The following is a 15,877-nucleotide window of genomic DNA, read 5'->3' on the forward strand; positions in this document are numbered from 1 at the left end:
CGATCCGACCATAAGCTAATTACCTTACATATCCACATCCAGCCTCCACCCCCCATTAAGGAAACCATAATAAAAATTTTCTCCAAAGCCAACTTCATGCTTCTTAAGACAGAAGTGTTGAACTTCATGACACCCATGCAGATGGACAATACAGTTACGACTACTGAATCCTACACAATTGCACTTTATAAGCACTTACATGAGTGCATGGATCATGCTATCCCAAACAGAACCAAGACGCTATCCACTAAAAAAAGGAAGCCAATCTGGTGGTCCACTGCCATACACAAACTGTACAACAGAAGGAAGAAACTCTTGCAAATGAGAGTAAAATCCCACGAGTGGAGGAGCTCCCTGGTCAGCCTCAGTAAGAAGCTGCGATCCCTGATAATATCCTCCAAAGCTAGTTACGAAAACAAAATTGCCACTGATTCTAAAGACAACCACAAAGCATTCTATAGCTATGTCAAAAATCTGTATGGCAACATTCAGATCTGCTCTGAGTTACAGCACAATGGCACTAAATATACAGACCCAACTGATATTGCCAACATCCTGGCAGATAGGTTCAGTGCTAACTTTACCCCCCTCTCACCCCCTAAAGGGTCCATCTCTATACTGGAAGAATGCAAAGTTCCTGTAATCACGGCTGCACAGGTAAAAACCACACTCTCCAAAGCCAAGAACACAGCATTCATGGGACCAGACAACATCCCAGGCTGCATTCTACACGAACTACAGAACGAACTGGCACCCCACCTAAGTATCATGTTCAGTCATAGCCTCACCTCAGGCTTTGTGCCTGCTGAATGGCGCACAGCAACGGTTATCCCACTCCACAAGGGGGGGGGGGCACCACGGACCCGAGAACTACCACCCCGTTAGCCTGACGAGCCTGGTCTGCAAGGCCATGGAACGTATCATCATGGAACTTATAAACAGACATTGGTAATCTCCATACTCTGGATCCCACCCAGTTTAGGTTTGTAAAAGGCAGATCATGTCTCCTAAACCTGATAGACTTCTTTGAAGCAGTAACCAAAGTCGTAGACAAGGGTAAGGTGGTTCACACAGCCTGTCTAGATCTTGCAAGGCTTTTGACACCATCCCCCACTCTGGAATTATAGATAAACTCACTAAACTAGGTATAAATCCCTATGTCACAAGACGGGTTGCCAACCGGCTCACTGACAGAACCCACACTGTGAAAGTAGCAGACTCCAAATCCGACTTCAGACCAGTGACAAGTGGAGTACCACAGGGTTCAGTCCTGGGTCCTCTCCTGTTTGGTATCTACTTCTCTGAAGTACAGGCTAACACAGAAGGTCTTTGGCTCATGAAGTTTGCAGATGACTGCAAACTAGGAGCCATAATCGAAACTCCTAACGATGTGGACATCCTACAAAAGGGCCTCACTGAGACAGATGCCTGGTGTCAAAGCCATGGCCTCAAGCTCAATGCCAAAAAGTGCATTGTCATCCCCTTTGGTAAAAACTCTGTACCCATGAACTACAATGTAGGCGGTAGTATATTTAACACCGAAAGTGTGATAAGAGACCTTGAGACACAGGTGGACAGTAGTCTCTCCTTTGATAATCACATCACCACAGTAGTCAGGAAATCCTTCTATGTGGCACACCTCATCACAAAAGGTTTCTCATCCAGAAAAAAAGAGCTCATTGTTCCCCTCTACTCGTCACTCATTAGACCCATTATAGAATACAACGTCCCTTTTGGTATGTACCTCACAAGACATCTCCAACAACTGGAAAGGCTGCAGAAATACCTCACAAAGAGGATTACCGGCCTGAAACAGATGCCCTATGCTGACCGTCTCAAAAAAACTCCAGCTTTACTCCGTCGCATATCGCCTACTCAGAGGTGATCTCTGCTTACATACAAAGCTATGTCAAACCCAGAGCTGTTGGACATGCTCCACTTAAAGAAATCCCAATCCCTCCGAGCTACACGCTCTAGGGACCTAAACCTTGTCACCACAATAAACAAAACATGCCGGAGGGATAGATTCCTGTCCTAGAGACTTCCCGTACTGTGGAATAAACTACCTATCTATATCAAACAAAGCTCCTCATTAGCACTCTTCGAGAAAAATCTTGATGATTGGATGGGAAATAGGAAATTCACCCCGGGGATCACCTCTGTGGCTCTGCTCGACAGTGGCACAGGAAAATAATTTTCTTGGGTGGCAAAAGCCAGGATACCTTTTTGGCTGGGCTTGTATAGGCCCCAGGGCCGATAGCCTAGTACCTACCTATGAACTTCTGCATCCCCCTCAACCAGAGCTACCATCAACCTCATCCCTCAGACAGAGGGCACAAAAGCTCCAGGAAAGACTCATCTTGGCGGTTTCCTCTTTGGATACTTCCCCAGAACATCCCACCAAGGATGTATCTGTGAAGAAAAAGTGCAAGAGGAAGCACATAGACTCCCCAGAAGAGTCCTTCACTGAGGATACTGATTTTGATGAAGGGGAAGGCTCCCCCAGGTCACCCCCTGATGATGTTTCCTTTGGGGATATCCTGGAAATCCTGAAACAGAGGGGTGGCTGGTCTTCCCTCCAGCCCTCCTTGGAAGAGTCTGTATACCTGGAGGCTTTTTGTGCCCAACCCTCTCCCTCTTGGATCTCTCTTCCCACTGACGAGCTCATTAAATTGATCGCGCAGCAGGCCTGGAAGATTCCTGACTCCATTGAACTGATCCTGAAGAGGCCTGACCAGATCCTTTCTGCCTTTAAGGAACAGCAGCATTGGGCTAAGGGAATCCTCCTAGACACCATGGTGATAGCGGTAGCCACAAAGAAGCAAATTGCAGAGGAAAGTCCTACTATCCATCCTCCTAACAAGGAGTCTAAGACTATGGATAAGTTTGGGAAGCACATTTATGCTTCATCAGCCTTCGCCCTCAGGTCTTTGAACTATATGGTGCACTTTACCAGACTACAGAGAGAGCTGATCAAAGAGCTGTCAGGTACTCTCAAAGGAGCAGTAGCCAAAGAGGTATGAGACAAAGTTGCCTCTTAGCTTGCCACCTTCGAAGCAATTTCTAACTTGTCCATGAGGCTGATTCCCCACACAGCTGAAGGAACAACAAGAGCAACGGGTTCAGGCGTAGCTATTTGGAGACATGCCTGGATGCACCTGTGTGACTTTGTGGAGCCATTTAAATCTTCGTTCATTAATGCCCCATTTGACGGAACATCCCATTTTGGTCCCAAAGTAAAAGACACACTGGCCAGATGTAAGAAAGATGGAATGGCTCTTTCTGCCTTGGGCATATGCTTCTCCATTCAACGACCCTACTGCAGGAACCAGAGAAGTGGGAGGCTATGGTTCAAAAAGTCCCAAGGGACTTTCCAGGACTCAAGTGGCAAGGACCTTCACCGGGACAGAGGGGGAAGTAGCAATGGAAGATGCCATCCTAGAGGCAGAGCTGGCCCGCAGAACCAGGGGTCCAGAGATTCTTTACCTGGTAACTCCTACTAGCACTCCTGAACAGAGGCCCAATTGCCTTTCTCTAGAGGCAGTTGGGGGGGAAGATTATCCTAGCACCAATCTGCCTGTGTACAGATAACATCGGACAAATGGGTGAAGGGAAATATTTCCAGAGGTTACATTATTCCCCTTTCCTCAATTCCAAAAACATAAAAAAGACTCCCAGACATACCTCTCAAGTGTACCTCATTACGAGAAACGTACCTCATTTGGAGTCTTAAAAAGTTCATGTTCCTCAAAGTTCCTTAGTGTTCCACATTGAAAGACTCTGTCACACATTTAGTGTTAGGAATTTTTTTTAAGTGAAATCCATGGTAAATAGAAATAAATCATATTAATTCATTAAAATATCTTCTTTATAAGTAAAACCAACATATTTAACCATCCTATGGCCTTCCTAGTTGAAGTTGTTAGTAAGCCATTAGCATGTGTTCCACATTTTGCCCATTTGTTCCACATTATGAGGGCTGGTGTGCCTCATTTTGGAGATGGAAGGTTGAGAGCTATGCTCCCAAATGTTCCACCCAGTCACAGGGAAGCAGCAGTCATAGAAATGCATAAACTGCTTGAAAAAAAAAGTCATCCAAAAAGTCCCACCAAACCAAAGAGTATCCGGGTTTTACTCAAGATTCTTTTTACAGCCCGAAAAGACGGGACTGGAGACAAATTTTGGATCTCAGCCAATTCAACAAGACAGTTCAGCAAACCAAGTTCTGGATGGTGTCGGTACAGTCAATACTTCCATTCTTGGAAAAAGATGTGCTGTATAGATCTTCAGGATGAGTATTACCATATAAAAATGGAGAAACACTCCAGGGGATTCCTGCACTTCTGGCTGGGAGTCATCCATTTCCAGTTCAGAGCAGTGCCCTTTGGTCTTACCACAGCCCCCAGTGTATTTACCAAATGCATGGCAGTGGTAGCAGCTCATCTCAGGCTGCAGGGATTTTTAGTTTTTCCTTATCTTGATGACTGGCTCCTTGCTGCTACCACCATGCATCAACTAGAGTGGATAAGAGATTGCACCCTGCATCTTTGCAGTTCTTTAGGCATTACAATAAATTACAAAAAGTCAAATTTGCAACCTACACAACAGCTGGAATTTATCAGAGCTCTGTTAAATATGGTTTCAGGAATTGCTTCACTCCCAGCAGGAAGGCTCCAAAATATCAGATCACAAGTAAACCATATTATTCAGAACAGAAGTGTTCCAGCCAGACTCTTCCTACAGGTGCTAGGCTCAATGGCAGCCTCTATTACTATAGTTCCCTTGGCCAGATATCACATGCAGAATCTCCAATGGCTTCTGACCTCCCAGTGGTCATTAATGAATCAGCCAATGTTGCATCACATTGTGATCACCAATCACTGCAAACAAAACCTGTCATGGTGGCTCCATTCCATTGAGATCCTTTTGGGCCGCCCTTTCATCCTTCCACAACTCCAAGCCATAGTGATCCTGGATACTTCACAGATAGGGTGGGGGGGGGGGCATTATCTGGGGAGGAGAGTCCAAGGCACTTGATCCCACCTGTAGGCCAATTTGCACATCAGTGTTCTAGAGATGAGGGTAGAGCTCTTTGCGTTGCAAGCATTTCAAGATGCCCTTCCCCTAGGAACAGTGGCAGTTCAGATGGACAACATGTCGGTAGTCTGGTACATCAACAAACAAGGAGGAACCAAATCCTACCCACTTTGTTGAGAAGCCCTCAGAGTTTAGCAATGGGTGATGTCTTCCAACCGCTTTCTAATGACAACACATATTCTGGGGAGCTCCAGCGTGATAGTGGACAAGCTGAGCAGAACTATTCTGATGCCTCACGAGTGGTCTCTCAATCTTGTGGTGATGGACAAGATCTTCCGTCACTGGGGACAACCTTGTTGTGATCTGTTTGTGTCCCCTCTAAACAACAAGTGCAGCAGTTACTTCGCCCTGATCCCCCCTCCAGGGGAGTCACCCAGAGATGCATTTCTCCACAATTGGCCCCCGCAGTCTCCTGTACGCCTTTCCCCCAACTCCTCTGATATCTCAGTTTCTAAAGAAAGCCAAGAGATCGAAGAACACAATCCTCATTACTCCATTCTGGCCTCAACAAGTTTGATTTCCCTTCATTTGGTCTCACCTACTTTGGAAACCTTGGATTCTGGACCTAGCTCCAGATCTGTTATCTCATCCAGAAGGAATGGTTCAGCCAAATCTCTAACATCTCAAGGGTCTCACTGCGTGGCTTCTCCAGTTCCCATGATTGCCAGGAATTCTTTCCTTTCCTTTCTCATCCGTCTAATCATTTTGGCCCCTCACAAACCTACTACTAGGAAACTGTACCAGAGTAAATGGTAAACATTTGCTAGATGGGCTCTTAACAATGATCTGGACCCTTTTACAGTCCCCTGCATAACGTATTGGATTTTCTGGCTGGTCTTTATCAATCTGGCTCTTCAGCCTCTACCATTTGGGTCCATCTAGCTGAAATATCTAATTTCCACACTGGTTTCGATGGTTCTTCATTTATGTCACATAAACTTTGTAAAACCTTTTTGAAGGGAATCCTGATGCTAAAGCATCCATTTAAAGAGCCCATTGCTGTATGGAATTTACCCCCAGGTCTACAGTCTCTTACTCTTTCCCCTTTTGAACCATCAGCTACTTGTGACTTAAAATTTCTGGCTTGGAAAACATTATTTTTAGTAGCTATCTTCTGCAAGAAGAGTATTGGAAATTCAAGCCTTGTCCTGCAAACCCCCTTCCCCCCCCTCCCCCCCAAAAGGAGAGATATCTATACCAAGCGATTGCAGCCCCCCAAACATCTCCAACGCCCAAGTGAGAACTGCTCTCTCCAAAGCAAAAAACACAGCATCCATGGGACCTGATGGTGTCCCCGGCTGTGTGCTCCACGAACTCAACGAGGAATTAAACCCACAGCTAGGACAGCTGTTTAATCATAGTCTTACCTCTGGATACGCATTCAGGAGTGGCGCACTGCAACTGTGGTCCCACTTCACAAAGGCGGTGCCTCCACCGACCCTGGAAATTACCGACCCATTAGCTTGACAAGCCTTATCTGCAAAGCCATGGAGAGGATCATAATGGACCTCATAAATAAAGACATAGGGAATTTGCAGACTTTGGATCCATCCCAGTTTGGCTTTGTCAAAGGCAGATCATGCCTTCTAAACTTGGTTGACTTTTGAAACAGTCACCAAAGCCATTGATGAGGAAAGGCAGTCCATACAGCCTACCTCGATCTGGCGAAGGCCTTTGATACAATACCCCACTCGGGTATCATTGAAAAACTCATCAGCTTAAATGTTAACCCATACATCACAAGATGGGTTGCAAACTGGCTGAGTGACAGAACCCACAGGGTCAGAGTTGCTGGCGCCATGTCAGACTCAAAGCCTGTCACAAGTGGTGTACCACAGGGCTCAGTCCTGGGCCCACTCTTGTTTGGCATCTACTTTTCCAAGTACAAGCAAACACAGGAGGGTTATGGCTGACAAAGTTTGCAGACGACTGCAAACTGGGCCATAGTAGAAAACACATCTGACACAGATATCCTTCAGAAGGGTCTCACAGAACGGATAACTGGTGCCAGAGCCATGGCCTAAAGTTAAATGCCAAAAATGCATAGTCATACCCTTCGGGAAAAACAAGGTTACCCCTAGCTACCAAATAGGTGGCAATCCACTGAGTACAGAAGAAGTTATCAGGGACCTGGGGACCCAGGTTGATAGTAGTCTGTCATTCGACACCCATGTAGCTAAAGTAGTTAGGAAGACCTTCTACATTGCCCACCTTATCATGAAGGGATTCTCATCTAGATCAAGGGAGGTCATAGTCTCCCTATACTCATCACTCATCAGACCAATGATTGAGTACAATGCCCCATTCGGAATGTATCTGACCCGACACTTGCAGCAGCTGGAGAGGCCACAAAAGTTCCTCACCAAAAGGATAAAGGGTCTCAAACATCTGTCCTATGCTGCCCGACTGAAAGAACTCCAGCTCTATTCAGTCGCTACCGCTTGCTCAGAGGTGACCTTTGCCTAACATACAAGGCCATGTCAAACCCAGATTTGATGAATATGCTTCACCTCAAAAATCTAGATCCGTCAGAGCCACAAGGGCGGAGACTTAAACCTCGACACGGCTATTAATAGGACGTGCTGGAGGGATAGATTCATCACCCAAAGACTCCCTATGCTGTGGAATAAAATCCCGGTATATGTGAGGCAGAGCACCTCGCTGGCCTTGTTCAAGAGAAATCTTGACCAATGGATGGGAGATCGCAGATATACCCCAGGGATTACCTCAGTGTCACTGCTCAACAGAGGCACAGCAAAATAATGGGTATAGTTCCCCATACTAAAGGGGTGGCGTAAGCCACAAAACTATGGGCTAGGCTTGTAAATGCCCTCGGGCAGATAGCCTAGTATGAACCTATGAACCTATGAACCTATAATATTTCTCAAAGACAGGGTTTCCATCAGGACTAAGCCTTCTTTCTTGCCAATGGTAGTTTCAGAATCTAATATCAATCAAACATTGCACCTACCAGCCTTTTTCCCTAACTTCTCCAATAAAGGCGATTATTGTCTGCATTTATTAGACGTTCATAGACAATTCCATTTTTATCTTCACAGAACAAAGGATTTCAGAAAATCTGACCAACTTTTTGTTGCCTTTTCCTCACTTTCCTTAGGTAACCCAGTTTCCAAAGTTACCTTAGCTAAATGGCTCAGAGATTGTATCACATTTATCTATCATTCAAAGGAACTTCACCCTCCATGCCCTGTGAAAGCCGACTCAACTAGAGCTATAGCAGCTTCTGCAGTTTTTCATGCCAGAGCTTCTTTAGCTGACATTTGTGCAGCAGCCGCATGGTCTTCTCCTCATACTTTTATCACTGATTACAAATTGGATCAGGTCTCTGGGATGTGCATAATTCGGTTCGATGGTGGTTAAGAATGTTCTTCCGTGAGACTTCCCAAGACACAGGTAGCTAGGGACTCTGTCCCACAGTCAAAGATTATGTGAAGATTGACAACATCAAATAAAGAAGTCATGTTTTACCATGTTTCATCTGTGTTGTCGATCTTCACTAATCCTTGACATTCCTCCCTCCTTCTCCTGGCCTGGGACTCTAAGTGGATTGAATGTTTCTGAGACTGGCTTCATAATAAGGACACAGATCTGGTCTCTTTTTTCTTTATTGCTATTTACTATCTGTCTGCCACTAATTTAGGCAAACTCGATCTGAGGTGATTTAGAGAGGAGCATTATAGGTAGAGCCTGGCTCGAGAGTTTGGAAGGTGCGAGCTGAAGTAAACAGTTCCGAGGCTTGGAACTGACCCCAAAATTAAGGATTAGTGAAAACTGATAACACAGATGGAATGTTAGGGTAAGACAATAATTTCTTTTCTTTGCAGTTCATCTCCAGTGCAAGCTAAGCTTCAGTATTTGCAAACTCTTTTTGCATATTTGATATGAGGTTTGATTGTTTAGTTTTTCCATTTCAGTTTTGCTGTTGCATCCAGCAGCTTGTACAGGTGGGATCAGATTACAGTATAGCACTACAAATGCAAGATAATGGAGCAGCGCTGATCTTAGTATAAATATTCAACAATGAGAATTGCAAATATAAAATTGTGACCATTTCATTATATACTAATTTTGAAATTGTAGTGTTTGAGAATTTCCTCTTACTCTGTAATAAATGAACTTCGAGTTTTATATATATATATATATATATATATATATATATATGTATATATATATATATATATATGTGTGTGTGTGTGTGTGTGTGTGTGTGTGTATACACACACACACATCTTATATATATATATATATATATATATATATATATATATATATATATATATATATGTATATAGCATGGATGGGGGTAATTCTTTTATACTTTTGCTGCAAGTTTTTACTTTTGTTGTTGCCATTATTACAGATTAGTGTTGACATGATTGTTAATCATGAGTTCTCAATGTTTTGTGTTGCAGACTTTAAAATCTGCAGTAATACTTGAAAACATGGTTAACTAGTGGTTAGTTATTTGTATTATGTAGGCAAAACAACTGATTTCCATAGACAAATTGTTCATGCCCCACCCCCACTTTTTTTTTTTTTTTTTTTTGCTAGGGCAACACGTTCTTACAGTATCACTGCACAGTGGAAAGATGTTAACCTTATGTATCTACTGCCATATTGCCATTAACAAAAGTTAGTATTAGTAGTCAGTCATTACATAAAGTAGGTTATTTATATATAAGAATGTTTTATATTTTTAAATAATAATGAAAATCTGTTTTTCTTCTATTTTGTTTAAAGCTGTATTGTGTTAATTTGACCACAAGGAGAAACACTTACACTTGGAAGAAAATAAAGAATTTTAAAGGACAGCCTCCTACACCACGAGACAAACTTGCTTGTTGGGTATATAAAGAGAGGTAAGAGTATAATTTAGTTTTGGCCATACTACACTTTTTTTTGACTGCATGATTTCTGTCATGAATTAAGAATGTCAATGGAGACCAGTTTTGTAGTGTTTAGATTAGAAGTATCTAAATTAGAAGTATCTAAACCACACTGAAGATGTTTTATAGCTTTATCAACTAATATTTTGTCAGAGCATGAGTCATTTTGCATATTTGTGAGAATTTTTACTTGTTCTTGCTACCAAGAAATAGGAATCATGTGCTTACCTAATCATACTTATGTATATAGGGCACAAGGTCATGAAGCGGGACAGTCTTTATTATCTAGAAATTAAGCACTTTCGTCCAGGTATTAAAGACGTCTTCAGAATGACAACTGTAAAATCTTTCCACACATATATATATATATATATATATATATATATATATATATATATATATATATACACACACACACACATACACACACACACACACACACACACACACACACACACACACACACACACTCCCTTCAAACATGTGACCAATTAATGACATTACCAACCAGAAACTAATAAATAAAATTCTCCACTATGTCTTTTCAAAAACTGTATAACTTGAAATTTGCGTAAACTTAAATTAATAACATATAAAATATATAAAGAAATATGTAAGAATATATAAATGTAACCAGCAACAAAAGATGAACTTTAAAGAATAAACATGGCTTTCAACTTCAAGAAACTACTAATAGATATTACATCATTTAACACAGGGAACACCGTAGCTTGACATTTAAGCTGCCACTTCAGTTCTTTACATTCTAAAAATTCATCTGAGGGTCCACCCCTGGGTCCCAAATCCACATGGCCAATTATAATATATTTAAAATAATGGGTCGCATTATTTTTTATATGTTTGAATAAAGCATTCTTTTCATCCCTCTTATTAATACTGTATTGATGTTGATATATCCTTTCTCTAAAAGCTCTTTTTGTCTTTCTGATGTAAAACCCTTCACATTTCTGACACTTCCCAACATAGATAACACCCTTGCTATCACAATAATATTTACGTGGAAGTTTAATAGTCCACAGACTGCAAAGTATTGTTTGCAGCTGCACTGCTGTGATGTTCATATATGTGGATTTCTGCTGGATTCATAAAAGCAAATGTAAGGGATGTACAGGAAAGTAGGAAAATGTGAAGATTATGCATAGGAGTCTACATAATATGGGGGAAAGACAGAAATATTTTTTAGCTGGATAGGCTCCCCCTTTTTTCATTTGTCTTTAAAGAGGAAATTAGGGGAAGGGTGAAAGGGAAAGCATGGTCATAGGAAAGAGGGTTAGGATAACACATGAGGACATGCAGAGAAAAGATTTGCACAAACTGGGGTGGAAGAGCATATAGCATGATAGGGAAACATTGGAAGGACTGATACAAAGAGAGAGAGTAAACAAATAGTGATTGGGAAGGTTGAGTCATGCATAAAAGTATAAAATAGGACCCAAGAGGAAGTGAGCACACATGACTAGGGACAGAATGCAATATGAAAAGCTGCTGTATCACCCCTGCTCAGGCTCAGAGGGACATTACAGGGCCATAACCATGTGATGGCATCAGGGAAGCTGGTGCTAAGGGCCATATGGGCTGCTGCTGAGGGCCACATGCTCTGGTGTCTCGATGGTTATAGGGTGGCTGTTTTTGCAGATCTGCTATTTGCTCTTGGAGGCTCTCTACATGGGACATACATCTGTCCTTTGCTCATGGTTAACACAGCCTTCACCACTTACACCTGGTGTAATTGGGCCACCTTAGGCCACACGGGCAGGCTATCAGACACTAAGCAGCCTCAGTCCCTCCTCTGGTGAGGCACTTCCAACACTATTGCCCTCCAGAGTCTTGGCCACAACCATGGCTGGGATAAGATATAGTAAAGGTGCTTGTGGTCAAATTTGTTGTCTGGACCTGCAGTGAGGAGACATAACAGAAAGATAATCATAACTGAATGTGTCCTGATAATGGAATGAAGAATATTGACATATATCAGCCCTTATATAGGAATTGACCATGACTAGCTGTAAACCTCATCTGCCTCCTGCAGAAGGCAACATTATTTCCATCATGTTCTGCTCATGCTTAATGAGAAAGGGGTGTATCATGGAACCATGATAACTCTAAGGAGAGTGGTTAAAACAGCATACACAATCCCATAATTATTTCTCATTAGCTGCGTGACAGGAAGCAGGCAACTGGGTGTCCCTGTGCCAACTGTTTTGTGAGTATGGCTTGAGCGACCTAAGTTTGACTTGCATGTTGGGCACCTATTAGAGGTAGTGTGAGAGAATTGGTGCTGTTTAAGCCTGTTTGCCTCTGGACGGGGTGCATGTCCTCGTAAGCTCTCTCACTGCAGTAGAATCTCCAGTGCTGACCAGGGATCTTGCAGTGGTGCTTGTCTACAAGGCTTTCACAACCAAATGATCATATCACACGCCTTGCAGAATCCCATTGAGTGCTATTCCCTTGGATGTGAGCGAACAGTAGACAGGTGTTAGGTTTAAAAAAAAAAAAACACAGGATGCCTGGATCACCTTTGATGACTACCTTGGTGACAACCCTTTCTTGGTTAACTGCCATCCTGGTGATGGGGAATGAATAGACCAGTTGACCGAGAAAAGGTCCAGTGGTCATCTGTTATTTGGGGCTAAAAAAATGCAAAAAGATAACAAAAATCTGTGTGAATGTTGCACGTCTGTTGAGATATGTAAACTTAATAAAACACAGATATACATGGAGGTACACCAGAAAATGTGTAGTTACTGTGTCATAGTACAGTGTAACCTCACCCATACCTCTCAACTGTACAGATTTTCACAGAAGGTCCAAACTTTGGCCTCATATTTTCGGTCTGTTTTTCATAAAATTATGGTATTCTGGCAATTAGTGGTAAATCATTAAAGACTGAAGTTAGAAAATAATGACAGACATTTGAGTTTCAGACTTTGTATCCTTCAGAAAATTCTTGCTGATGCAAAACCTGTTATTCTGTCAACTTCCTAAGTTTGTAAGAGCAATTTTTAAACATTGTCCCTACTTTTGGGCCTTTGTCCCACTTTTATTTATGACTGTCAGATTTCTTGTTTTAAAAGGTTGAGAGGTATGAGCTCATCTCAGATCAGGGCCCTGCAGAAACTCACTCAAAACATACAAGCATGTCACATGTAGTGCTGTCTCCACCTCCACATGACATAAGAAGATCTTGCAGTAGTTGACTTAATTCCTAGGATGAGTTGATAATTATTTGGCAGTAGCAACAGGAGGCCCAAGCCTATAAGAAAGTAAAAAAAGAACATAAAATATAAAAGCAAGGCGAAAAAAAAAAAAAAAACTTGACCATTAAGGACATTCCTGCTTGAACTGTTTCCATTCATGGAACTCATCATAGTTCTTGAGTCACAGGTCATCAAGCCAATGCATGCACTGTTCTTCTAAACCGGTGATGCCTGTGACGGAAGACAGCTCTTCAGCCAGGTCGTATCAGGCATCCACTTCCTCAAATTCATCTTGACAGGGGTGAAGTAGATGCATCTAAAACAGCTGGGGAGGAAGTAAGGCATCAGTTTGCTGTTCATAATGTAGAAACTTTCCAGTATATACTGGCAGAAGCTGCCATTCTCTTCCTCTGAAAATGGAGTCACTTTGTGAAGGAAGAAGATGGTTGCCCTAGACGCATGTCTGTATGATTTCTACAGTGTGGCACCTTGTGAAAGAATGCAACTTGAGTATCCATTGAGTTGTCCAGCTTAAGCTGGTGGCTAACAGGTGTGAAAGATTAGCATTGACAGTATTCTGTATCTTCTGATACTACTAATGCCACAGGAAAAATATAGTGATTCATAGACATGCAGGTCTGGCTTAATTTATGTATGCTCCAAACAATTAGTTATAAACTTGCCTAACTCAGAAGGTGAGCCACCATGTTCTGAGGTAAGTCATGCAGACTTGAGAAGGTGAAGTGTATGTTTATGTGTCAATACTAGGAGGAATATTGAGTCCAATGAAGAAGAGTCTGAGAGAAGGCTGTGAATGACAAAACTTTTGGCGGTGGAAGAGAGGCCAACATTGTCGCTGTCTGTATTCTGCACGACTTCCAAGATAGCTGCACATTGAGTAATAGCTTAATTTTAGATATCCCAGTGTGAAAACAGAAACTCAGCAGAGAAGACCAGTAGACTTTTGTGTTTCTGGGTGAATTTCAGCAAATGGCTAGTAAGTGCACTGCCTGGATGGCAGGAAAAATACAGATGACCTGAAAGAAAATCTGCTGCAAAAGGTGAGGAAAAACACTGACTGGGAAAAGTTCTGCATCTAAGCAAAAGCAATACAACCTCCAGACATGACTTCCAGTAACCTAGAGGAAAGTATAAGACAACTGCATACAGACCTAGTTAAAATAAACAAAACACTGATGGAGTATATCAACTCAAACAACAAAAGGCTAGAAAAATAGAAGAGACTTTAAACAGATGTTCAGATGAGGTGATAAAACTTCAAAAATCAGAGGTTGAAATGAAGAAAATGTTGGCTGAATATGAGACTGCTCTAGAAGAGATATTTTAAAAAAATTAATAGAATTAGAGGACAGACCATGTAGGGAAAACCTGAGATTTCAGCTGTACCAGATAAGCTGGAAGGAATAGACTGTATTAATTTTATGAAAGCACAGATAAGCAACTGGACTGGTACTCCATAGCAGGAGTTGATAGGTTGAAAGGGCACATCATATGTGTGCTCCAAACCTGGCTATGAGAAAGCAACCTAGACCTTTAATAGTAAAGATGCAATCCTACCAGTAGAAGCAGTTGGTTCTGACAAAACTGTGGCAGAAGGACAAAGTACTAAAAGTGGGAGACAGCAGAGTGTTTTGTGGCGAATGAGTACTCATTGTATACCAGGCAGAAGAAGAGTACATTTATTCCACTATTCAGGGAATTTTGAGAAGCAGGCATGAGATTCAAACTGCTGTACCCAGCTATCTTCAGAAATCTTCTTCTCTGTAGGGACACAAACATTTTTGATAAAGTACATGCTAAGGAGGAAATACAAAATTTGTCCAACAAAAAGTGAGCTGTGAAGCAGAAGGAGATTCTGCTCCTTGTTCTTCTAGTAATAAATACCACAGAGAGACTGTGCCAGTGAAGTATCTTCCAATGTTTCAATGGAAAATGCTGGAGAGAAGGAGGGCAGCATAAGAGTTGACTAGAAGAATCAAGAGTAATTTGGAAATGAATAAGAGACAGGAGATGGAGATGAACACGATTAAAACCAGTAACATCAAAATCGACAAATGTATAATTACAAAGCAATAATTATATTTGTGAAATATGACAGAAGAAGAAAGTGTGGAAATATTGGACTTTTTCGACTTTGTTGGACTTGTGGGCGACTCTGAAGCATTTACCCGACTTCATGTCATTAATGTTCGGAAACATACTTGGGGGAGGGGAAGAGGAGGGAGAAAGCAAACTGTAGGTAAAACAATTTTTTTTCTTAATAGTACTATTTTTATAGTGTATGATTTTCTCTGTATTCTATAATGTTTTGTTCAGTTATTTTTAAGTGTAATGGGCATATTGTTGTAAACAGATGCTCCTGTTTCTCTCTCTCCTTTCTTATCTGTTTCTCCTTGTTCAGTTTTAAGTATTGTTGGCATTATAATGTAAAAAAAAGTCTGTTTCAAAGAGCATGATAAAAGAAAAATTATAGTTCATTTTCTCATTCTTGTATGAGGAATGACTAGATTAAGGCCCTTACTTTGATCTAGTATCAAGTTCTAAGAGAAAGTAAGTAAATGAAAAAGAATATTGAGTATTATAAGGCTTTTTTCTAGCAAATAAATGTATGTTTAGTAGCAATTCTGTATCTGA

At 41.7% G+C, this 15,877-nt stretch overlaps 1 protein-coding gene across 2 annotated transcripts in view; it reads left to right on the forward strand.

Annotated features, from left to right (window-relative positions):
• The window catches only part of KLHDC1 (kelch domain containing 1), a 1,632,092-nt gene that overhangs the window by 611,546 nt on the left and 1,004,669 nt on the right, over positions 1 to 15,877 (forward strand). For both annotated transcript variants that reach the window (XM_044074282.1, XM_044074283.1), the window contains one exon: positions 9,859 to 9,977. In XM_044074282.1, coding sequence (XP_043930217.1) covers positions 9,859 to 9,977 — 119 coding nt within the window. The remainder of the gene's footprint in view (positions 1 to 9,858; positions 9,978 to 15,877) is intronic.

Source organism: Protopterus annectens, chromosome 6.part0 (assembly GCF_019279795.1).
Source record: "Protopterus annectens isolate FY-2018-M chromosome 6.part0, PAN1.0, whole genome shotgun sequence".
Lineage (NCBI taxonomy): Eukaryota > Metazoa > Chordata > Ceratodontiformes > Protopteridae > Protopterus > Protopterus annectens.